The sequence below is a fragment of the Pan troglodytes genome, chromosome 2 (genome assembly GCF_028858775.2).
Source record: "Pan troglodytes isolate AG18354 chromosome 2, NHGRI_mPanTro3-v2.0_pri, whole genome shotgun sequence".
NCBI classification, from domain to species: domain Eukaryota; kingdom Metazoa; phylum Chordata; class Mammalia; order Primates; family Hominidae; genus Pan; species Pan troglodytes.
Window position 1 is genome coordinate 136672548 of NC_086015.1, and position 26222 is coordinate 136698769.

The following is a 26222-nucleotide window of genomic DNA, read 5'->3' on the forward strand; positions in this document are numbered from 1 at the left end:
TCTGTGTACCCTGAGATGAAGCCCTTTCCCTCTGAGGCTCCTCATCTGTAAAATCAGAGGGTAGAATGTTCTGATCTCCCAAGCCCGCAGCCATAGAGGAGGCTGTCACTGCTCCCCATCATCTCTGAGCAGTGGATGAAGCCTATAGAAGAGAGGCAGCCTCCGATGAGCTCATTGTCCCCATTCTTTGGTTGGCTGGCTGGAAATGGGAATGTTCAGTACATTTTGGGCACCTCCTTCATTCCTGAGGCTCAGGTGGTAGCCTATGCCCCAACATTAATGAAGCAGCAGTTATATTACCCCCAGCCCAGCACCTGCCAGAATATAGCCCAGGTGTTGCCAAATGGCAGGGTAGGGAGAAACTGTCCAGACAGGGGGGTTGCCAAGAGACAGCAAAGCCAACGCCTCACCCAAGTTCACAAAAGCCCAGATTAAACCAATGAACAGCTGGAATTTCTAACTTGGACAGCCCCAGGATTGTGCCTGCCTATACCTGGTACTGAATACGTGAGCCTTCTTGCTCCTTCTTGGACACACCCTGTCATGGTTCCAGACACCCACTGCTGTGATTTTGAGCTTCTTTGTTACACTGAAAATCCTAAGAGCAGAGGTATGGTCTGATTATTTCTGAACCTAAAACCTAGCACAATGCCAGGCACAAAGAAAGAAAAGAAGGAAGTCAGGAAGGCAATAAGGAAAGTAGGAAGGATGGAAGAGGAAGGAAGAAAGGGAGGGAGGGAAAGAGGGAGGCTGCAACAGAATATCACAGTGGCTAATGGTGCAAGCTGTAAAGTGCAAAAGAACTGAGTTCAAACTCTGGTTTTGCCATTGACTGGCTTTGTGACCCAAGGCAAATCGCTTAACCTCTCTGAATTCCAACGTCCTGTACTATTCACTCCACAGGGTTGTTGTGGGAATTAAATAACTCACTTAGAACACTTGGCATAGTGCTTGCCCATGGTAAGCATTCGGCAAACTGTGGTAGTAATTTGTGTCATCATTTATAGTACTTAAAACAATAATAACCACATGGACTACACAGCCCTCTGACATCACCTGCCCAGCCAACTTTTCCGTACTTTGGGGGCGGGCGGTGGGGTGGTGGAGGAGGCGGCGGGGGCAGGAATGAGCATTTGCACAGCGTTACACAGGGATGGTCCCGCTGACCCAGGAGCATTCCAGTCTGTGGCAGCGATCTCAGAGTGGCCTGCAGGCCAAATCAGAGCTGCCAGAGCCCCTTTGAGATGGGGGTGTCCCGGGCTACCGCCTCTGACCTGGTTCTCTTGGCAGGTGGCGCCACCTGCTGGCTGCTCTAGGAACTGTCTTACATACCTAGTCACTCAGCTGCAAAATGTTCTTTGTGTCAAGCCCTGGATTCCTATAATCACCTCCTGACTGCCAAAGCCATCTTGATCCTGGGAAGCCAGTCACGCAATTCATACTGCCCTGCAGTCGTCCGGTTCATGTCAGAATTTCCAGGACAACTCCCAATTTCCTGAGGATTATAAATCAACCATAAAATTTCATTTTCCCCTGAGACTTTGCATATATTGACCAGCTAGTCTGTTTCTATTCTCTTCTGCTTTTTTTTTTTTTTTTTTTTTTTGCGGGGGCGGCGGGGAATGGAGTCTCACTCTGTCACCCAGGCTGGAGTGCAGTGGCTCAATCTCGGCTCACTGCAACCTCCGCCGCCCGGGCTCAAGCGATTCTCCTGCCTCAAAAGTAGCTGGGATTACAGGCGCCTACCACCGCGTCCAGCTATTTTTTTTTTTTTTTTTTTTTTTTTTTTTTGTATTTTTAGTAGAGATGGAGTTTCGCCTTCTTGGTCAGTCTGGTCTCGAACTCCTGACCTCGTGGTCCACCCGCCTCGGCCTCCTGAAGTGCTGGGATTACAGGCATGAGCCACTATGCCCAGCCTTCTCTTCTACTTCTATTCGTGACAGAAGAAACCTCGTTTCTTTCCTTTTTCAGGTGCATTCTGGGTTGCTTTGGAGCTTAGGTCAGACCTTGAGTTTAGAGTCAAGGGTCCTGAGTTCCAGTCTCAGCCCACCAAATACTTTTGCCCAGGTCCCTAATCTCTCCCACCTCCAGCTGCTTTATCTGGAAAAGGAGAGTTATCATTCCACCTGCCATCATGGTCCTGATCCTTTTGTGGGTTTGTTTTTGGTTTTGTTTTGATTGTTGTTGTTATTGTTTTTGAGACAGAGTCTCACTCTGTCACCCAGGCTGGAGTGCCTTGGCACAATCTCGGCTCAGTTCAACCTCTGCCTCCTGGATTCAAGCAATTCTCATGCCTCAGCCTCTCAAGTAGCAGGGATTACAGGTGCACAACACCACTCCCCGCTAATTTTTGTATTTTATTAGAGACAGCGTTTTGCCATGTTGGCCAGGCTGGTCTCAAACTCCTAACCTCAGGTGATCCGCTAGGCTCAGCCTCCCAAAGTGCTGGATTACAGGCGTGAGCCACCATGCCTGGCCTGGTTCTGATCCTTTTGAAATTTAAAGGAGAATGAAATCAGTGGGAAAAGGCTTTGTCAGTGTCACAGATAAGGCTACAACCCCTTAGCCTGTGGGTGTAACAACTGTCACGTGTAAATACAGAATCCTGGGTGACGGTGGCATGCATTGGCCCTGCCTTCTTCCTCACCAGCAGTCTCTCAGTGTGACATTGTCATGGTAGCTACTATAAGGCTGGCACAGGTTTCGGTTTTATTATGGTCATTCATGAGATTTTTAATGAGGGCTTACCAAGCCCTATGGGAGTTCAAATATTAGAGCCAAAATTCTTGGACTCTGGGACCTGGAGGTCTAGAAGGGATGAAGTGTAAACAAATCCACACACTGGTCCATCCCTGTTACATGCCAAGCACTGTGCTGGGCACGTGATGGATGTCAACCATGGGTCAAACAGGAAGGACTCACGAAGTACAGTTACAAATGCAGCTTTGGTTTGATAGGGCCCTCACCCAAGATCCCTTTCAACTTGCTCAGTGGGTGGTAGACATTCTTCCCAGCCCCTGGGCGAAAACATGGAGGGTCCCATGATTTTTCTGATCACTTCCAGGAAACTAGAAACGTCACACTCGTTTTAAGCCACAAAACAGTATCAACTCAGGAAATAGAATGTCCAGTTGATATATTATTCAACATATCAACCCTCACTTTCTCCCCTGCCCAGGTAGGGCCAAGCACCTAGCAAGGATGCTGAAGTCAGTTCCGTCTCTCTTTCCTGCTATTCTCTTCACTCCCACTTCCCTGTGGCTGTTTCTAGCCCAGTTGAAATCTAAGCAGGACAAAGGGATGGGAAAGGGAAAGGGAAGGGAAGAAGGGAAGGGAAGGGAAATAAAGAAGGAACGGAAAGGCAAGGGAAATAAAGAAGGGAAAGGAAGGCAAGGGAAGGCAAAGGAAGGCAAGGGAAGGGAGGGGAGGGGGAAGTGGAGGGGAGTGGAGAGAGGGGGGAGGGGAGGGGAGGGGAGAGGAGGGGAGAGGAGGGGAGAGGAGGGGAGAGGAGGGGAGAGGAGGGGAGGGGAGAGGAGGGGAGAAGAGGGGAGGGGAGATAAAGGGAGGGGAGGGGTGAGGAGGGGAGGGGGGAGGGGGAGGAAAGTCGGGGATAACTGTCTGTGCAGGGCCACTTTCGAGTAAACACGCAGGGCCTGTTGGAGAGCCACCTGGGTGACTGGGACTGCGTCCACATGACCTCTGCAGTCACCCCGCCCACTGTTCCCTGAGGCCACACTTGCACACCGCCTGCCCTCGCTCTGACCTGCCTTCTCCATCAAACCTGTCCCGGCCAGTCTCTCCCTGTGTCTGTCAGGGTCCCAAGATGTATCAGCCACTGTGCTAGTTTTCTTTTCCAAGTTGATTTTATTTATGCGATCGATCTCATTTTGTTCTTAATTATGAAATATTTTTAACACAAAAAAAAGGCACCTAATACTCAGCATTGTCAACTCAGTGTTATTTGTTAAAAAACCTTTTTTTAAAACCTGAAATCAAAGATTTTAGATATAATTGAAACTCCCCTTGTACTCTGTCCTGATTGAATTCCACCCCCACCGCCCCAAGAGGTCACTGCTGCCCTAAATTTGGTGCTTACCACTCCCATGAAAGTTTTACTACATATGTATAAAACCTTTCCTAGGACTATTTTGCATTATTTTAAACTTTATGTTAAATTGTGTTATACTGTGTATCAGTCAGGGTTCTCCAGGGAAACATAACCATAGAATGTGTACAGAGAGAGATTTATTTTAGGGAATTGGCTCACACAGTTATGGAGGCTAGAAGTCCAATCAAAGTGTCAGCAGGTTGGGAGGCCCAGGGAAGAGGTGACGCTGCAGTTCAAGGCTGAAGGCTGTCTGCTGGTGGAATCCTATTTTCTCAGGGGACCTCAGTCTTTGCTCTGTTAAATCCCGCAACTAATTGGATGAGAATACCCACATTATGGAGCGCAGGCAACCTGCTTTACTCAAAGTCCACCAATGTCAATGTTAGTCTCATCCAAAAACACCTTCACGGAAACATCTAGATTGTTTGACCATCACATATTATTTCCATCTGCAACTTACTTTCTTCACTTATGGTGTTTTTGAGATTTATCTATGTTGACAAATCTATCATTTCGTTGTATATGAGGGGACTTCAAAATGTTCCCGGAAAAAAAATGGAATTAAGAGATAAAAATACAAAATGTAAACTTTTTTTTCTTTTTATTTTATTATTATTATACTTTAAGTTTTAGGGTACATGTGCACAATGTGCAGGTTAGTTACATATGTATACATGTGCCATGTTGGTGTGCTGCACCCATTAACTCGTCATTTAGCATTAGGTATATCTCCTAATGCTATCCCTCCACCCTTCCCCCACCCCACAACAGTCCCCAGTGCGTGATGTTCCCCTTCCTGTGTCCATGTGTTCTCATTGTTCAATTCCCACCTATGAGTGAGGACATGTGGTGTTTGGTTTTTTGTCCTTGTGATAGTTTGCTGAGAATGATGGTTTCCAGTTTCATCCATGTCCCTACAAAGGACATGAACTCATCCTTTTTTATGGCTGCATAGTATTCCATAGTGTATATGTGCCACATTTTCTTAATCCAGTCTATCATTGTTGGACATTTGGGTTGGTTCCAAGTCTTTGCTGTTGTGAATAGTGCTGCAATAAACATACATGTGCATGTGTCTTTATAGCAGCATGATTTATAGTCCTCTGGGTATATATCCAGTAATGGGATGGCTGGGTCAAATGGTATTTCTAGTTCTAGATCCCTGAGGAATTGCCACACTGACTTCCACAATGGTTGAACTAGTTTACAGTCCCACCAACAGTGTAAAAGTGTTCCTATTTCTCCACATCCTCTCCAGCACCTGTTGTTTCCTGACTTTTTAATGATCGCCATTCTAACTGGTGTGAGATGGTATCTCATTGTGGTTTTGATTTGCATTTCTCTGATTTTCTTCTGCAATGCCACTTGACCCCAATACAAACTCGACAGTAGTTCCAAATAGCCGGAAAACGGCACTTTCAATTTTTCCACCCTACAAGATCTAAATAATTCTTGTTCTTGTCGTAAAATGGGCAAATGGTCTGAGGTGCCTGACGTCCAGGCATTCTTTTACGCATCGGTCCCTCTCTAGTCTCTGTTCCCAATGCAACTCATCCCAAATCTTCCTTCTTTCCCTCCCGCCTGTCCCCTCAGTCCCAACCCCAAGCGTCACTGAGTCTTTCTAATCTTCCTTTTCTACAGACCCATCTGACCTCTACCCTCCTCGCCAGGCCGAGCTAGGTCCCAATTCTTCCTCAGCCTCCGCTCCTCCACCCTATAATCCTTTTATCGCCTCCCCTCCTCACACCTGGTCCAGCTTATGGTTTCATTCTGTGACTAGCCCTCCCCCACCTGCCCAGCAATTTACTCTTAAAAAGGTGGCTGGAGCTAAAGGCATAGTCAAGGTTAATGCTCCTTTTTCTTTACCCCAAATCAGATAGCGTTTAGGCTCTTTTTCATCAAATATAAAAAACCCAGCCCAGTTCATGGCTCGTTCGGCAGCAACCCTGAGACGCTTTACAGCCCTAGACCCTAAAAGGTCAAAAGGCCATCTTATTCTCAATATACATTTTATTACCCAATCTGCTCCCGACATTAAATAAAACTCCAAAAATTAAATTCTGGCCCTCAAACCCTACAACAGGATTTAATTAACCTCGCCTTCAAGGTGTACAATAATAGAAAAAAGCTGCAATTCCTTGCTTCTACTGTGAGACAAACCCCAGCCACACCTCCAGCACACAAGAACTTCCAAACGCCTGAACCGCAGCGGCCAGGCGTTCCTCCAGAACCTCCTCCCCCAGGAGCTTGCTGCAAGTGCCAGAAATCTGACCACCAGGCCAAGGAATGCCCACAGCCCAGGATTCCTCCTAAGCCGTGTCCCATCTGTGCGTGACCCCACTGGAAATCGGACTGTTCAACTCACCTGGCAGCCACTCCCAGAGCCCCTGGAACTCTGGCCCGAGGCTCTCTGACTGACTCCTTCTCGGCTTAGCAGCTGAAGACTGACGCTGCCCGATTGCCTCGGAAGCCCCGTAGACCATCACGGATGCTGAGCTTTAGGTAACTCTCACAGTGGAGGGTAAGTCCGTCCCCTTCTTAATCAATACGGAGGCTACCCACTCCACATTACCTTCTTTTCAAGGGTCTATTTCCCTTGCCTCCATAACTGTTGTGGGTATTGACAGCCAGGCTTCTAAACCTCTTAAAACTCCCCAACTCTGGTGCCAACTTAGACAATACTCTTTTAAGCACTCCTTTTTAGTTATACCCACCTGCCCCGTTCCCTTATTAGGCCAAGACACTAAATTATCTGCTTCCCTGACTATTCCTGGATTACAGCCGCATCTCATTGCTGCCCTTCTCCCCAACCCAAAGCCTCCTTTGCATCTTCCTCTCATATCCCCCAACCTTAACCCACAAGTATGGGACATCTCTACTCCTTCCCTGGCAACCGATCACATGCCCATCACCATCCCATTAAAACCTAATCACCCTTACCCCGCTCAACGCCAATATCCCATCCCACAGCACGCTTTAAAGGGATTAAAGCCTGTTATCACTCACCTGCTACAGCATGGGCTTCTAAAACCTATAAACTCTCCTTACAATTCCCCCATTTTACCTGTCCAAAAACCGCACAAGTCTTACAGATTAGTTCAGGATCTGCGCCTTATCAACCAAATTGTTTTGCCTATCCGCCCTGTTGTGCCCAACTGGTACACTCTTTCATCCTCAATACCTTCCTCCACAACTCACTATTCCGTTCTTGATCTTAAAAGACGCTGTTTTCACTATTCCCCTGCACCCCTCGTCCCAGCCTCTCTTTGCTTTCACCTGGACTGACGCTGACACCCATCAGTCCCAGCAGCTTACCTGGGCTGTGCTGCCGCAAGGTTTCAGGGACAGCCCTCATTACTTCAGCCAAGCTCTTCCTCATGATTTACTTTCTTTCCACCCCTCTGGTTCTCACCTTATTCAATATATTGATGATCTTCTTTGTAGCCCCTCCTTTGAATCTTCTCAACAAGACACACCTCTGCTCCTTCAGCATTCATTCTCCAAAGGATATCAGGTATCCCCCTCCAAAGCTCAAATTTCTTCTCCATCGGTTACCTACCTCGGCATAATTCTTCATAAAAACACACGTGCTCTCCCTGCCAATCGTGTCCGACTAATCTCTCAAACCCCAGCACCTTCTAGAAAACAACAACTCCTTTCCTTCCTAGGCATGGTTAGCGAGGTCAGAATTCTTACACAAGAGCCAGGACCACACCCTGCAGCCTTTCTGTCCAAACAACTTGACCTTACTGTTTTAGCCTAGCCCTCATGTCTGCGTGCAGCGGCTGCCGCTGCCTTAATACTTTTAGAGGCCCTCAAAATCACAAACTATGCTCAACTCACTCTCTACATTTCTCATAACTTCCAAAATCGATTTTCTTTCTCATACCTGACGCATATACTTTCTGCTCCCTGGCTCCTTCAGCTGTACTCACTCTTTGTTAAGTCCCACAATTACTATTGTTCCTGGCCCGGACTTCAACCCGGCCTCCCACATTATTCCTGATACCACACCTGACCCCCATGACTGTATCTCTCTGATCCACCTGACATTCATCCCATTTCCCCATATTTCCTTCTTTCCTGTTCCTCACCCTGATCACACTTAGTTTATTGATGGCAGTTCCACCAGGCCTAATCGCCACACACCAGCAATGGCAGGCTATGCTATAGTACAAGCCACTAGCCTGCCTCTTAAGAACCTCTCATTTCCTTTCCATCGTGGAAATCTATCCTCAAAGAAATAACTTCTCAGTGTTCCATCTGCTGTTCTACTACTCATCAGGGATTATTCAGGCCCCCTCCCTTCCCCACACATCAAGCTCGAGGATTTGCCCCCACCCAGGACTGGCAAATTAGCTTTACTCAACATGCCCCGAGACAGATAACAAAAATACCTCTTAGTCTAGGTAGACACTTTCACTGGATAGGTAGAGTCCTTTCCTACAGGGTCTGAGAAGGCCACCGCAGTCATTTCTTCCCTTCTGTCAGACATAATTCCTCAGTTTAGCCTTCCCACCTCTATACAGTCTGATAACAGACCAGCCTTTATTAGTCAAATCAGCCAAGCATTTTTTCAGGCTCTTAGTATTCAGTGACAGACTAGCGGTCTATTAAAAACACACCTCACCAAGCTCAGCCACCAACTTAAAAAGGACTGAACAATACTTTTACCACTTTCGCTTCTCAGAATTCAGGCCTGTCCTCGGAATGCTACAAGGTACAGCCCATTTAAGCTCCCGTATAGACGCTCCTTTTTATTAGGCCCCAGTCTCATTCCAGACACCAGACCAACTTAGACTGTGCCCCAAAAAACTTGTCATCCCTACTATCTTCTGTCTAGTCATACTCCTATTCACCGTTCTCAACTACTCATATGTGCCCTGCTCTTGTTTACACTGCCGGTTTACACTGTTTCTCCAAGCCATCACAGCTGATATCTCTTGGTGCTATCCCCAAACCGCCACTCTAAACTCTTGAAGTAAATAAATAATTTTTGCTGGCAGGACTATGCTGAATCTCCTTAGGCACTCACTAATCAGATGTCCTGGGTCCTGCCAATTCTTAGACCTTTTATACCTGTTTTTCTCCTTCTCTTATTCCGTTTAGTTTTTCAATTCATACCAAACCGTATCCAGGCCATCACCAATAATTCTACACGACAAATGTTTCTTCTAACAACCCCACAATATCACCCCTTACCACAAAAATCTTCCTTCAGCTTAATCTCTCCCACTCTAGGTTCCCACGCCGCCCCTAATCCCACTCGAAGCAGCCCTGAGAAACATCGCACACTCTCTCTCTCCATACCACCCCCCAAAAATTTTCGCCGCCCCAACACTTCAACACTATTTTGTTTTATTTTTCTTATTAATATAAGAAGGCAGGAATGTCAGGCCTCTGAGCCCAAGCCAAGCCATCGCAACCCCTGTGACTTAAACGTATATACGGCCAGACGGCCTGAAGTAACTGAAGAATCACAAAAGAAGTGAATATGCCCTGCCCCGCCTTAACTGATGATATTCCACCACAAAACAAGTGTAAATGCCCGGTCCTTGCCTTAAGTGATGACATTACCTTGTGAAAGTCCTTCTCCTGGCTCATCCTGGCTCAGAAAGCTCCCCCACTGAGCACCTTGTGACCTCCACTCCTGCCCGCCAGAGAACAAATCCCCTTTGACTGTAATTTTCCTTTACCTGCCCAAATCTTATAAAACAGCCCCACCCCTATCTCCCTTCACTGACTCTTTTCGGACTCAGCCCGCCTGCACCCAGGTGAAATAAACAGCTCCATCAAGTTCAAGACACTTTTGTAAGCAATGATACCAGCCATTTAGTTCATCCCTAAAGAACTGAGGGCCTTGGGAATTTAGCAATGTTAGTGCAGTCTTTTCACATTATTAACTGAAGAAAAATGAGTGCCCTTTAAAGATTTTTTAAGATTAGGAAACAAAAAGAAGCCAGAAGGAGCCAAATCAGGACTGTAAGGTGGACGCCTAATGTTTTTCCACTGAAACTCTTGCAAAATTGCCATTATTCAATAAGAGGAATGGGCAGAAGCATTTGTCATGATGGAGGACTCTAGTGAAGCTTTCTCAGGTGTTTTTCTGCTAATGTTTTAGCTAACTCTCAAAACACTCTTATAATAAGCAGATGTTGTCATTTTTTGCCCTCCAGAAAGTCAACAAGCAAAATGCCCTGAGCATCACAAACTGTTGCCATGACCTTTGCTCTTGACCTGTCTCCCTTTGCTATGACCGGACCCCTTCCATCATTTGCTAGCCATTTCTTTGATTGTGCTTTGTCTTCAGGATTGTACTGGTAAAGCTATGTTTCATCTCTTGTTACAATTCCTTGAAGAAATGCTTCAGAATCTTGGTCTCACATGTTTAAAATTTCCATTGAAAACTCTGCTCTTGTCTGCAGCTGAGCTGGGCAAAACAGTGTTGGCACCCATTGAGTGGAAAATTCGCTTAACTTTAATTTTTCGGTCAGAATTGTGTAAGCTGAACCAATGGATGTGTTTATGGTGTCAGCTATTCTTTCTGCGATCAATAATTGGTCCTCTTCAATTACGGCATGTACAAGATGAATTTTTCCCTTGCAAATTGTCTGCTGCTATGGCCTTCATCTTCAACATCATTTTATTCTTTCTTAAATGAATTATCCATTTGTAAACCGCTGATTTCTTTAGGGCATTGTCCCCATAAACTTTTCATAAAGCTCCCATGATTTCATTATTTTTCTACCCAAGCTTCACCACAAATTTGATGTTTTCTCTTGCTTTAATTTTTTCTGAATTCATGTTGCTATGATAGGGGCTCTTTCCAAACTGATGTCTTATACTTCTTAGGGCCTCTTATATCTGATTCTGAACTATTCTGTTCAGATATAAGAACTTAGTATGAGTTTATTTTGGTGCAAAAAAATTTGAAATTTAGGCTGGGCACGATGGCTTATGTCTGTAATCTCAGCACTTTTGGAGGCCGAGGCAGGTGGATCACTTGAGGCCATTGCTACTAAAAATACAAAAAATTAACTGGGCACAGTGTCATGTGCCTGTAGTCCCAGCTACTGGGTAGACTGAGGCACAAGAATACCTTGAACCCAGGAGGTGGATCTTGCAGTGAGCCGAGTTCTCTTCGCTGCACTCCAGCCAGGGTGACAGAGAGAGACTCTGTCTCAAAAAAAAAAAAAAAAAAAAAAAAAAATCTATGTATTGTTTTTTCATAATACACATTTTTTCCATGAATTTATTGAAGGTTCCTTGTCTATATGATAAGTTATGACTTTTTCTGTTGATAGGCATAGGTTGCTTCCAATTTTTCTATCACAAACAAGAGAGAGCATAAGCTCTCTCTAGTGAGGAACTGCCATGGCATAATACATAACAAGTGCTTAAAAAGCGTTTGGGTTTGACTTGTTTGGCTTACTATGCACCTGGTACTGTCAAGACAAAGCAGCTCAATTTTATTTTTTATTATTATCCTTTAAGTTCTAGGGTACCTGTGCACAACGTGCAGGTTTGTTACATATGTACACATGTGCCATGTTGGTGTCCTGCACCCATTAACTTGTCATTTACATTAGGTGTATCTCCTAATGTTATCCCTCCCCCCTTCCCCCACCCCACTACAGGCCCTGGTGTGTGATGTTCCCCATCCTGTGTCCAAGTGTCCTCATTGTTCAGTTCCCACCTATGAGTGAGAACATGTGGTGTTTGGTTTTCTGTCCTTGCGATAGTTTGCTGAGAATGATGGTTTCCAGTTTCATCCATGTCCCTACAAAGGACATGAACTCATCCTTTTTTATGGCTGCATAGTATTCCATAGTGTATATGTGCCACATTTTCTTAATCCAGTCTATCATTGTTGGACATTTGGGTTGGTTCCAAGTCTTTGCTATTGTGAATAGTGCCACAATAAACATACGTGTGCATGTGTCTTTATAGCAGCATGATTTATAATCCTTTGGGTATATATCCAGTAATGGGATGGCTGGGTCAAATGGTATTTCTAGTTCTAGATCCTTGAGGAATTGCCACACTGTCTTCCACAATGGTTGAACTAGGCAAAGCAGCTCAATTTTATAAGAAAAGGAACTGAGGGCTGGGCACAGTGGTTCACGCCTGTAATCCCAGCACTTTGGGAGGCCAAGGAGGCAGATCACCTGAGGTTGGAAGTTCGAGACCAGCCTGACCAACATGGAGAAACCCTGTCTCTACTAAAAATACAAAATTAGCCGGGCATGGTGGCACATACCTGTAATCCCAGCTACTCAGGAGGCTGAGGCAGGAGAATTGCTTGAACCCAGGAGGTGGAGGTTGCGGCGAGCCGAGATCACGCCATTGCACTCCAGCCTGGGCAGCAAGAGTGAAACTCAGTCTCAAAAAACAAAACAAACAAACAAAAACCACAAAAATGAAAACAAACGAAAGGAAGGAAAGAAGGAAGGAAGGAAGGAGAAGAAAGAAAAAAGAAAGAAGAAAGAGAAAAAGAAAGAAGAGAGAGAGAAAGGAAGAAAGAAAGAAAGAAAAAGGAACTGAGCTATTTAACATTAGAACCATGATTCAAACATGGGGGTAACGGAAGATGGCTGAGCATGGGTTTTACAGGCCTACCCTGGAGAGGGAGCACCGTGAAAAATAATCAAATAGCTGGCATTATTCTGCAGGCCTGAGAATGCTCAGTGGGGAAGTAAAACAATGATTTGGCTACCCGCCCATAGCTTCTGACAGCCAGGGGCACCTACATCGTAATTCTTAGCAGAAAGGACCTATATTTCACAGAAGCATCAGCAGAGTAGCATAGTAATTAAACTGATTTTTTGTCTTCCGTTTTGACCTTAGAAAATAAAACATCTGAGATTATAAGAGAGAAAGTGTGAGTATGAGGAGGAAATTGTCTATAGTTGATACAAGAAATAGAGTTCTATTATTTAAAGTGATCAAAACAGCCAGTAAAGGGAAAGGGAGGTGGAGGGTGAGTAAGTTAAATATTCATTTGTCAGCTAGAAGTCAGTAAACGATGTCTGTGGCTGATAACTTGAGCAATCAAGAAATATGTGGGCAGGCTCTGGATGAAAGAAACAGTGAGGCCAGGCACGGTGGCTCATGCCTTTAATCCCAGCACTTTGGGAGGCCAAGGCAGGCAGATCACCTGAGGTTGGGAGTTCGAGACCAGCCTGGCCAACATGGTGAAACCCCATCTCTACTAAAAATACAAAATTACAAAAATTAGCTGGGTGTGGTGGCACATGCCTTTAATCCCAGCTACTCAGGAGGCTGAGGCAAGAGAATCTCTGGAACCTGGGAGGCAGAGGTTGCAGTGAGCCGAGATCACACCACTGCACTCCAGCCTGGGTGGCAGAGTGGGACTCCATCTCAGAAACAAAACAAAAAAAGAAAAAAGAAAAGGTGAAAGTGCTGACAGCAGGGTGTGGGGAGAGGAAAGTGTGGGTCAGGGAAATGTTGGTCTCTAGAAGGTCTTCAGTGCTGTTTAACTTTATAAATCAGGTGATAATTAAATTATCACTTGAATAATTTTAAAATTAAAATAGAAGAACTACAAAATCGAGCAAGGACTACTGAAATATTTACAGATTTTCCAAGTGATATATGCATAATAGCCTCCCAGATGGGGTGGAAGCTGGTAGGTAGAGATTGTAAAATTTAGCCATGATACTTCAATTGCTGAAGTGGAGGGATGGGGGGGTCATTATCCTAGACTCTTTCTACCTTTATATATAGTTATACATAGTTGAAATTTCCCATAGTTAAAAGGATATTTTTTAAAACAAGCACAGTCTGTGAGGTCAGACAGGTGTGTGTTAAGTTCTAGCTGAGCCACTTAGCAATGTGGGCAAGTTACTTAAACTCTCTGAGACTGAGTTTCCTCATCACATAATGGAAGTAACTGCTGTTCACCCACTTAGTGTGACCATTTACATCGGATGTAGGGATGAAATGAGATTATGCCTGTGAAGGGCTGACTGTGGCATAAGTGTAGTAAGTGCTTTAAAAAATATTTTGGTTTGGTCTGTTTTGTTGCTTCTATGTGGGGTTTTTATAAAGAAGGTTTGACTGTAAAATGTGAATTCTGCTTCTCAGGCATCTTATATTTGTTCTGTACCTCTATTTTCTGCCTTATGTGTTTGCTGTTGTTTAGTGTTATATTTCTCTCCTCAGCTAGCTTGCTTAGTCTATTCTGTTAACAAACACTTATTGAGCACCTATGTGCCAGGCACTGAACTGGGTGCTAAGGAAGCAGAGATGAGAGACTGTCCCTGATCCAAGGTCACACAAATCAGTGATGGAGAAAGGCAGGAAAAGATCAGAATAACATGCAGCATAAAAACTGCAGAGATTGATATACCACAGTGGGTATGGGGAGTACTGAGGACTGAGCCAGGGTTTGAAGGATGGATAGGAGTTCACCAGACAAAGGAAAGTAGGAGGCAGTCTGCCATGACATGCCGAGGTAGCAGCAGGAGTCAAGGTCTGGAAGCTAGAAAGGCCTGAGTCTGTTCAGAAAAGTAACTCAGTTCATGGTTGGGCAGTGAGGGAAAAATAAAACTAGACTGAAGAGCAAGGTCCAAATTGTGCCCCAGGCTACAGACTTCATAGGACAAGGGGACATGGGAAGGTTCATTCCAGAGCACAGCTTCAAATAAAACATGAGTTCAAAACATGAGTTCCAATCTGCATCTGAGTAAGTTCATTCCAGTAGAAAGGGGGAGGGTGAGAGGTTAGAAAGCAGAGACAGACAGAGAGAGAGAGAGAAAGCAATGTCACAGAGCGAGTATAAGTCCATTTTCCTACTGCTGTGAAGAAATACCTGAGACTGGGTAATTCATAAAGAAAAAAGGTTTAATGAACCCACAGTTCCCCATGGCTGGGGAGGCCTCACAATCATGGCAGAAGGCAAAGGAGTTGCAAAGGCACATCTTACATGGTGGCAGGCAAGAGACCATGTGCAGGGGAACTTCCCTTTATAAAGTCACCAGATTGTGTGAGACTTACTGTCTTACTATCATGAGAATAGCACGGGAAAACCTACCCCCATGATTCAATCATCTCCCACCAGGTCCTTCCCACAACAAGCGGGGATTATGGGAGCTACAATTCAAGATGAGATTTGGGTGGGGATACAACCAACCATATCAGCAGGAGATGCTGGCTGTCTAAATAGATCCCCGTCAGAATCACTGTATCTGGATGTGCCTGGGGCTCAAAATTTGATTTTGTTGGGGCATCTGGAGAAAATTAAGCCCTAAAGGGCTGTCTCACAACAAACTCATCTGACATAAACACCCAGGACTGTGTTATAAATGGTAGGGTTTAAACCCTATATATGGTAGGGGTTAAACCTCTTTAGTGACCAGCACTGATGCCTACTATCCAAAGCAAGCCCTCGTATTTCTGAGGTTGCTGGAGGTGGAAGTCTAGGTGGGCCCAGAATCAGAACTTGGGGGGACAGAGAGGCTTCCAGGGAAAGAGGAGCCTAAAACACTTTGTCCTCAGCATGACAGACTTCTAGGGGCCAAGGTGATCCTGTTTGCCCAACAATGGCAAATAAACCCCGGCCAGCAGTTCTAGCTTCTCACTGCATGCTCATCTGGCCCCTCTACAATGACGTTCCTTCCCAGCCAGAGCATAGTCTGATGAAGTCAGGGTTGATTTACAGTACAGGCTCAGAAGTGTATTGTGGCTTCCAGAGTGAAATCCAACCTTAGCCCTCAGATGTCTCTCATTCTCCTTGGACACCCAATGGCTGTGACTGTGCTTGTGAGTGAACTGTCTCAAGAGATGGCTAGACTTCTCCATTACTTGAAGACATTTCCCCTAAATTCACTTTCAGATGCAATCTTTTTTTTTTTTTGAGGGAGTTTTGCTCTTGTTGCCCAGGCTAGAGTGCAATGGCGCCATCTCGGCTCACTGCAACCTCCGCCTCCCAGGTTCAAGCAATTCTCCTGCCTCAACCTCCTGAGTAGCTGGGATTACAGGCACACCCACGCTGGGCTAATTTTTGTATTTTTAGTAGAGACTGGGTTTTGCCATGTTGGCCAGGCTGGTCTCGAACTCCTGACCTCAGGTGATCCGTCTGCCTCGGCCTCCCAAAGTGCTAGGATTATACTTCGTAATCCCCTGAGCCACTGGTGTGAGCCCCTGCACTCGGCCTCAGATGCAATCTTAACTCACTGTGCTTGGGCTTCTTAGTTTTTGTCCCCAGGTAACAACCATCAGGTTAAACCAGAAAAGAGATGATTAGGACTTGAACCAAGCTGGATAATGGAGTGGGAATGGATTTGGGCACATCTACTTGGGGAATTGTTGGTTTTTGACTTGGGAGATGAGGAAGAGAGAGATGTTTAAGGTGATTCTCAGGTTGGAGCTAGGTAAGAACCTGGCTGTTCCCTGAGGATAGGCACTGGGTCTTCCCTGCTTGGGTTCTCCATAAAGAGGTAGCACTACTGCTGGGCTCATTAAGCAGACACTGTGCTAGGGATGGAACAACAAACAGGACAGAAAGGCAGTGCCTGACTTCCAGGAGGTTATATTCTAGCAGAAAATACAGATAAAATAATTTAAAAACCATAAAATTGATAATACAAGCTTTGGTAAGTGTTTTAAAGAAAACTAACAAAGCAGAAAGGGGCAGAGTAAAGGGAAGCACTGCTCGCAGTAAGGTGACCAGAATAAGGGAGCTATTCATGCAAAGGGGAAGGGAGGAATGGGCCAGGCAGGGGAGTCGGCAAGTGCTAGGGCCTTGAGCAGGAGAGGGACTGGTATGGTCCAGAAAGACCAAGACCCACATGGCTGGAGCCTTTGGAGCAATGGAAGAGTAACAAGCATGCAGGGCCTTGAAGGCCACTTCAGAAGACTGAGTTTTACTCTAAGTATAAGAGACACTTCTATAGAGTTTTGTTTTGTTTTGTGTGTTGTTTTTGTTCTGAGATGGGCTTTCACTTTCACTCTGTCTCTCAGGCTGGAGTGCAGTGGTGCAATCATAGCTCACTGCAGCCTCGACCTCCTGGCCTCAAGAGATCCTCCCACATCAGTCTCCCAAGTAGCTGGACTGTGGGTGCACATCATGACACCTGGATAAATTCTGTTTTTTTGTTTTGTTTTGTTTTTTGGAGAGATAGGGTTTTGCTATGTTGCCCAGGCTGGTCTCAAACTTCTAGGCTCAAGCAATCCACCCACCCTGTCCTCCCAAAGTGCTGGGCTTATAGGCGTGAACCACGACACCTAGCCCCTCTGAAGAGTTTTAATTTAGTTTAATCAGAGTGACATGATATGATTTTAAGAGTTTAAAAAGCCCACTCTGGAAGCAGGATGCAGAATGCATTGGAGGAGGGAGGTACAGATCAGGGAGTTGGAAGGATATTACAATGGGATATTATAATGGGATAGGAGAGCATGATGGTGACTTGCACTAGGGTGATGTCAAGAGAGGTAGAGAGAAATAAATGGATTTGAGATACATTGTGGGGGTAGAATTGACTAGACTCAGTGATAAATGAGATGTGGGAGATGACAGAAAGTGAGAGATCAAGATGATCCCTTGGTTTCCGGGTAGACATTGGGGTTGTTTACTGAGATGAAGAGGATCAAGGGGTGGTGGGGAAAGGGAAGATTTGTGGGGAAATTATCTAGATTTTCTTTTTTTTTTTTTAATGGATTTTCACTCTTGTTGCCCAGGCTGGAGTGCAGTGGTGCGATCTCAGCTCACTGCTACCTCTGCCTCCTGGGTTCAAGCCATGATCCTGCCTCAGCCTCCTAAATAGCTGGAATTACAGGTGCGTGCAACCACGCCCAGCTAATTTTTTGTATTTTTAGTAGAGGCAGGGGTTTCACTATGTTGGCCAGGCTGGTCTCGAACAACTGACCTCAGGTAATCCAGCCACCTCAGCCTCCCAAAGTGCTGGGATTCCAGGCGTGAGCCACCGCACCCGGCCAAAATTATCTAGATTTTCATTCGGGGACATGTTAAGTTTGAGATGTCTGAGAAATAGCCAAGTGAAGACCTCAAAGAGAGGGTGAGTATGCAAGTGTGGAGCTGAGCAGAAAGTTCTGAGATAGACATTTAAATGTGAAAGTCATTAGCACATACAATGCCATTTAAATCTGTGTGGATAGATCAGACCATTTCGTGATTAAAAAAAAGAAGCACCAAGACCCAATCCTGAAAAACTTTAACATTTAGAGGTCAGATAAGGAAGAAAAACCTGGTGAAGCAGAGAATAATAAGAAAGAATGGTCAATGAAGTAGGAGGAAGTCCAGAGAGAGTGGTGTCATGGAAGCCGAGACAGAAAAGTACATCTGTGACAAATGCAACCAGCAGGTCAAGATGAGCACAGAGAAGCATCTGCCGGGCTTGGTAATGCGGTGGCCTTTGCCTTGTTATTAAGAGCAGTATCACTGGGGTGCTAGGGACTGAGAATTATTTCTCATTCCTTTATTGCTAGAAGCAAGTTATGCTGAACATCCATCCTAAACTTGAAAGTCAAATAAATGTGGGAAGGGTTTCCAAGGGAATCTTGCATCTTGCCACTGCACCAGCTGAGTTTAATTTCCCAGGAGCTCAGTCTTACCCACCTCCTCCCCACACCTGCAGCTCTAGCTGCCAGGATGCCAATATCTTTACTCCAAACAAACCATTAATTGTACCCTTGGCCCAAATGATAACCTTTTTTAAAACGCTGCTTGTCTTTGCCTTTTCTTTAACACAATGATGCTCAAATCTCTCATCCGCCACCACCAGCTCATTTATTTTAATAACTACATCCGCAGTGAAAACAGGAGTAGTATTATAGAAAGAGATAAAGTCCTTACCATCATAGTACAAATGACTAGGACTTTTCAGATGACTATGGACAGGAAAAACAAAGGAAAAAAATATATATGTATATATATACATATATATATATCAAGCCACTAGATGGAAGTCTTCATTCAACTGCCTGTGCACTTCAGAAAAGTAAAGCAGGATCAGTGCCAGACTGCACAAACCCATCAAATTCATTCGACATTCATTGAACAACTGCTTTGTACAAAGACAAATAACAATGATGATAATGGCTACCGTTCATGCAATATTTACTCTGTGGCAGGCAATCTGCTGAGTCACACATACACTGAGTCTCACACACCTTGGCTCATTTAAGTCTCCCAGGAGGAAGGGAGTGTTATTATCTTCATTTTATGGGGGAGGAAACCAAATCTTAGAATTACTTACTCTAAGCAATTGGCCCATGCTGGTGAATGGAGGAGCCAGTTTCCAGAATAAGAAAACACTGTCGTTGTCTACAAAGTATTTATACTAAATGTGGTAAGAGAGGGATAATGTGCCACAGGGGTGGGCTGTGACTCAGATGCAGGAACCAGCCAATGAGGGAGGAAGAGAATCAGCAAAGGCCCCACCATGCTCTCTACAGCTCATGATGAAACAGAGTGGTCACCCCTAATTGTTTTCCCTCACTCTCCCCACAACTACTGCACCACAAAGAACCGACTGTTCTATCCCCCAAATGCATCTTAAACTAGTCCACATTTTTTCACCTACCCTATGATCACATCATTCGTCCAGGCCACCATCATTAACAAAATGGGCTCCCTGGACCACCGCAAGAGCCTCCCAACTGGTTCTTTGGCATCTTCTCCTGCCTCCTCCAATCCTCTCTTCCCACAGTAGTCAGAGGGTCCACTTAGTGCACAGATCACCTCTGTACCCTGCTCAAGCCCTTTCAAAGGCTTCCCAGTAAATCTCAACTCCTTTTCATTGTGCCCAAGGCCTTCCCTCTATGGTCTGGTCTTGTCTACCTTTTTAACCTCATCTCCTACAGTAGCGGCTGGTTTCTCAACAAACAGGACAGAGCCTGGCATAAACAGTAATTATGTGCTGAAGAAATTAAGGCAAGAATGAATGAGTGAATAAATAGAAAAGTTTCATGGGGAAGCCGTGTTTGAAATGAGCATTATACTGGAGCAGGCTTTCTCAGACTGAGGGCTGGGAGTGGGGAGGTAGTGAAACAAGTTGCTCTCAATGGAGGCAGCAGGTGCAAAGGCACAGAGGGATTCCAGGTGCAGCAGGGAGGCAGCTAGAGCAGGCCTGGGGGCAGGGCCATGTGAAACCGGGGTTCTCAAGGTTGAGTATGCATCATAAGCCCCTGGAAAGCTTGCTGAGACACAAATTGTTGGGACCCACCTGCAGAGATTCTGATAGGTCCATCTGAAACAGGAGCTGAAAAGTGCATTTCTCACAAGTTCCCAGGTGATGCTGCTGCCACTGGTCCAGGGCCCACACTTTGAGAACCACTAGTGCAAAGTACAGTCAGTCCTTCACATCCATGGGTTCCACATCCATGGATTCAACCAACTGTAGATCAAAATATTTTTTAAAAAATAGATGATTGCGTTTATACTGAACATGTGGGCTTTTTTCTTGTCATTATTTTCTAAATAACACAATAAATAACAACTATGTACATAGCATTTCCATTGTATTGGGTATCATAAGTAATCTTGAGATGATTTAAAGTATATGGAAGGATGTGTGTGTAGGTTATATGCAAATACTACATCATTTTATATAAGGGACTTGAGCATCTGTGGGGGACTGGAACCAAGACCCCATAGATACCAAAGGACAACTGTACATACCTATGGGTTTTCTATAAGCTTTAATTTTGGAGGGTAGGAATTGTTACCTTAAAAGAAGGATATAAATCACTATTTTAAGCCAATATTAGTCCTTTGATACTTAAATGTGAATGAGTTGCAAGTTCTTTATCAACCAGAAGGAGAACTCCAGGCACCAGAGGTGAGAGACAGGAGTGATTAAGAACTGGGAAAGGGAGACACCCTAGTCTGCCTGCTCCCCAGTGTGCCCCAGGCCAAGCTGGAACAGAAATGATTAGCTTTGCTAGTGGGGAATTCAATGAAAATGGCAGGGTTTGGTGGCTTACACCTGTAACCCCAGGACTCTGGGAGGCCAAGATGGGTGGATAATTTGAGGTCAGGAGTTCGAGACCAGCCTGGCCAACATGGTGAAACCCCGTCTCTATTAAAAATACAAAAATTAGCTGGGCGCAGTGGCACATGCCTGTAATCCCAGCTACTCAGGAGGCTGAGGCACAAGAATATCTTGAATCTGGGAGGCAGAGGTTGCAGTGAGCAGATATTGCGCCACTGCACTCCAGCCTGGGCAACAAAGCAAGACTCTGTCTCAAAGAAAAAAAAAAAAAGAAATTCAATGAAATGAAACAAAATAAGACAGCCACACTGGAGCAAGGGGAAAGCAGTTATTTTCTTCTCCCATAGCTGGTACTTGGCTCCACCCCGCAGGCTCCCCCTATCAGAGCCTTCAGCTCACCATTTATACATATATATATATATATATGTATATATGTATATATATGTATATATATGTATATATATATATATATAGGAGTTTCTTGGGTTGAAGGGAGGACACCCCTCATTCCCTACCTGTGGGAGATCCTGAGAGGCTTGGGGATTCAAGTTTGAAAAACCACTCCTCAAGGCTCCATGAAACCCCTAAACTATATCCACAATGTTTATGTTCATGTGTATGTTTTGGGGGAGACGAAACTCTAGAGCCACGCTGCCCAATACGGTAGCCACGGGTGGCCACCATGCTGGACAGTGCAGACAGAGCATTTCCACCATCACAGGAAGCTCTCTCAGCACTCATCTAGAGCTTTCACCAGCCTTCCAAAGGCATCCATGACCAGAAATTTTAAGAGCTGCTAGGCAAAGCCAGTGAAACTTCATCTAAGGAGCCGGACTCTGCCCTGGAGAGATGAAAGCTTGTCACTGTGACAGAGGCTATGAACAAGCCTGCCTTTGAATAGTCTTTTTGTGCCAAAAATCCCACTCTAAAAACTCTTAGAAGATATCCAGATTTTATGCCTTATTATTTATATCCCCCCACCCTGACCATTGTCCAAAGAGAGGGACATCTTAATTCCACAAATATTTGCTGTAAGAAAGGTTCTCTGAGGTCCCCCAGAGCCTCTGTGCCTAACACAAGTCATGGTGGTAAGTGATCTTGACGCTCCCAGTGACCTTGTCTCCTTTGGTGTGTGTGATCGCTCTAGGTGGGTGAGGCAGTCTTGGAAAATGCCCGGCTCATGCTGCAGACAGAAACTATCCAGGCCGGAGCAGATGACTTTAAAGAGAGGTAATGCCTTACAGCAGAGGCGACAGTCCCTCCACATCCCTAGACTCCTAGGCAGTGTGGATAATGCTGTTCTGGAGCCTGCATCATCCACCTTCTACCTCAGGGGAGGCTGGCAGGATAACAGAGCCATGATTATCCAGCTCACACCCCTCCTTGTAGACACAAAGTAGGCCCCAAGGGCTCAAAGATTTTGCCCACTGTCAGTTGGTTTAGAGCAGGGTTCTCAAACTCTGGAATGCTCAGAATCACCCAGGGGCCATATAGAAAACAGAGATTGCTGTGACCCACCCTGTTGAATTTCTGATTCAATGGGTCTGGAGAAGGGCCCCAAATTTATATTCCTAACAAGTTCCCAGGGATGCTGATCCTGCTGGTCCTGGGACTCAAATACTTTGAGAACTACTAGCTTACAGTAATGATTCTCCAACCTGGCTGCATATCAGAATTACCTGGGCACTTAAAAATGTCAGTGCAGTGCACAAGCTATAGACTAATTAAATCAGAGTCCCCAGGGGTGGGGTCCAGGCTTCAGCAGTTTTAGAGCTCACCAGGTGACTTAATGTGCATCCAGGCTTGAGAACCGTGCTCAGCTACACCTCCCACTCAGTCCCTGAAGGCATCTGGGTTTGCAGCCACTCTCCTGGAGATGGACACTTTTAACATGGGTGCTTTGGAGATAGAAACCACATTTCTTATTTTGGGGTCCCCACCCTGGTGCTTAGCAGGTTGTCAGTAATGTTTGTTAAAGGATCCTTGGTTGAAAAGGAGGACAATCAGGATAGCGATGAAGATGCCGGATCCCCTAACCTGGATCTGAACTCCTGAGTTTTCCCTGGAGTTCTGTGTTGCAACACTCCCATGAGGCTGGTAGCCTGTGAAGCCAGGTTATCAGAAGTTGGCTGCAATTGCCTTCATTTTAATAAATCAATGTGTGACAATTGCACTAACAGTGCCCTCAAATCTATTGAAACAGTGACTTTTACCATTCATTGTCTATGCCCTCAAATCTATTGAAACAGTGACTTTTACCATTCATTGTCTAACTATCACATAATTGGCCTGTTGGTAACATTTATAATCTGATTCTTTTTCTTTTGGGCTACTCAGTTATGCTAATTAAGTTCCTTTATCTGCAGATATGAAAATGAGCAGCCATTTCGAAAGGCGGCAGAAGAGGAAATTAACTCTCTGTATAAAGTCATTGATGAAGCTAATTTGACTAAAATGGACCTGGAGAGTCAAATAGAAAGTCTGAAAGAAGAACTTGGCTCTCTATCAAGAAACTATGAAGAGGTAGGAGGGGGCTGGGGTTGCTGGGTTGGCCACAAGACCAGAAGTTCACATCTGTCTGCCTGTGCTTCATAACAAGGCCACAGTAGCTCATTTCTGACTCTCCACATTGCGTGCCCAGGACTGCAGGGAACATACCTGTAAAATACTTTCAGATCCTTGAAGTGGGTCAGGTTACCCCAGCAGTCTCAAACTCAAATAGCTTCAGGAACCAGTGTGGTACAGAAACAGGGGAAGGCAGCCAGTCTTGGCACTAGCAAATGAGGGAACTTGTGTTAAATTAGAGGGAGCAACCCCTCCTCAATGCATTCTATGTCAGGTTTTTTTTTCAACACTGTATTATACAAACAAAATAACTCTGAGGGTAGATCCAAGCTGTGGTTGACATCTACTCATTAACAAAATTGGGTCAGATTATTGAGTGACAGAACTGAAGAGGACCTCCAACAGTTATGGGGTCTAGTTCCCTGCGAGACTTCAGCAATTCTAAACCACCTCACACATATTACTGTCTGATCCAAGATTTAGGCTGCTTCAAGTTGAAAGAGTCAAAACCCACTTAACGATGCTCACATTGGGAAGTTCTTTCTTGAGACCAACTTAAGCTAACCAGCAACTGTAAGCCCATTTCTTCTTGTTCTTAGCTCAGTGATTTAAGACTACTCTCCAACAGCAACCATTTAGAGATGCCAAAGTTATCTTTTAAGTCTCTTTCATCCTTGTCTGGCTTTATGCATAAATTCCCTGTGCTGTTGTTGCTTACTTTGTTTTTGTTTTTGTTTTTGTTTTATTTTACTTTAAGTTTTAGGGTACATGTGCACAATGTGCAGGTTAGTTACATATGTATACATGTGGTTTTTTTTGTTTGTTTGTTTGTTTTATTTTGATTTCTGCTTTGGGCCTGGGCTTGTGGAGACCAACCTAAGAAATGCATCCTTGGTGCTAGGCATGGTGGTACAAGCCTGTAATCCCAGCACTTTGAGAGGCCGAGGCAGGGGATCACTTGAGCCCAGGAGTTCAAGACCAGCCTGGGCAACATGGTGAAACCCTGTCTCCACTAAAAATACAAAAATTAGCTGGGCATGGTGGTGTGTGCCGTGCCTGTGCCTGTAGTCTCAGCTACTCAGGAGACTGAAGTGGGAGGATTGTTTGAGCCCAAGAGATGGAGGCTGCAATGAGCTGAGATCATGTCACTGCACTCCAGCCTGGGTGACAGAGTGAGACCCTGTCAAAAAAAAGAAGGAAGGAAGGAGAGAGAGAGAGGAAGACAGACAGAAAGAAAGAGAGAAAGAGAGAGAGAAAGAGAAAGAAGGAAAGAAAGAGAGAAAGAAAGAAAGAAAGAAAGAAAGAAAGGAAGGAAAGAAAGAAAGAGAAAGGAAGGAAGGAAGGAGGGAGGGGGAGGGAGGCAGGGAGGAAGAAAGAAAGAAAGAGAGAGAAGGAAAGGAAGGAAGGAAGGGAGGGAGAGAGGGAGAAATGCATCCTTGGGAAAAGAGAAATTACACTTACGCTGGGAAGAAGGTCAGGGACTTTCCCAGTCTCTGTGAAGCCTGTGTCTGGCAGTTCTGGAATGAGAAAAGAATTGCCCACAGAGCCGGTTTTCTGCTGGCTAGAATTCTATGCCATTTATTTCCCCCCATAACTCATCTAAGATGTATATTGTTGTTTTCAGGATGTGAAGCTGCTGCACAAACAGTTGGCAGGGTGTGAGCTGGAACAAATGGATGTTCCCATTGGCACTGGTCTGGACGACATCCTTGAGATGATCAGAATTCAGTGGGAGAGAAATGTTGAAAAGAACCGGGTGGAGGCAGGAGCCCTGCTCCAAGCTAAGGTGAGAGGCAGGACCGGCATCCTCCACTCTGCCCTATGCAGAAGGAGGCCATGCTGAGCTGCAAACTAGTCAATGTGCAGACGAAGAAATAACAACGGTTTAGTAACAAGTTCAACCTCATTAGAAACAGAAGAAATGAAAATTAAAATAATAGCTTTTTGTTTACCTATCTAAAAGTAGAAAATGTTTAAAATGGTAATAATGCTGGCAAGTATGTGGAGAAGTAGGTTCTCTACTGTATTACTGAAGAGCACAAACTAGCGCACTGCCTTTGAATAAGAAATTTAGTAATATGCACCAAGAGTGTTAAAATGCCCCTAGCTACCAACTGAATAATCTGAATACAATCCTGAAAGAATAATTGAGGCCGGTGGTGGTGGCTCACGCCTGTAATCCCAGCACTTTGGGAGGCCAAGGCGGGCGGATCATGAGGTCAGGAGATCGAGACCATCCTGGCTAACAGGGTGAAACCCTGACTCTACTAAAAGTACAAAAAATTAGCCGGGCTCAGTGGCGGGTGCCTGTAGTCCCCTCTACTCGGGAGGCTGAGGCAGGAGAATGGTGTGAACCTGGGAGGCGGAGCTTGCAGTGAGCCAAGATTGGGCCACTGCACTCCAGCCTGGGCAACACAGCGAGACTCTGCCTGAAAAAAAAAAAAACTAATAATTGAAAAAACTAATCATCTGTGTCCAAATATACTCACTGAAGCATTATAAGAGTGAAAAAAACATACACATTTACCAGTAGAAGAAAATCTAAGCCACAACCTACCTATGTGCAGTAAAAT

The 26222-nt window shown here is 45.1% G+C and overlaps 1 protein-coding gene across 1 annotated transcript in view; it reads left to right on the plus strand.

Moving 5' to 3' along the window:
* The window catches only part of BFSP2 (beaded filament structural protein 2), a 68790-nt gene that overhangs the window by 21278 nt on the left and 21290 nt on the right, over positions 1 to 26222 (plus strand). Inside the window, exons 2-4 of the mRNA XM_024355688.3 lie at positions 22232 to 22314; positions 23451 to 23607; positions 25274 to 25435. Of these exons, the coding sequence (XP_024211456.1) occupies positions 22232 to 22314; positions 23451 to 23607; positions 25274 to 25435 (402 nt within the window). The remainder of the gene's footprint in view (positions 1 to 22231; positions 22315 to 23450; positions 23608 to 25273; positions 25436 to 26222) is intronic.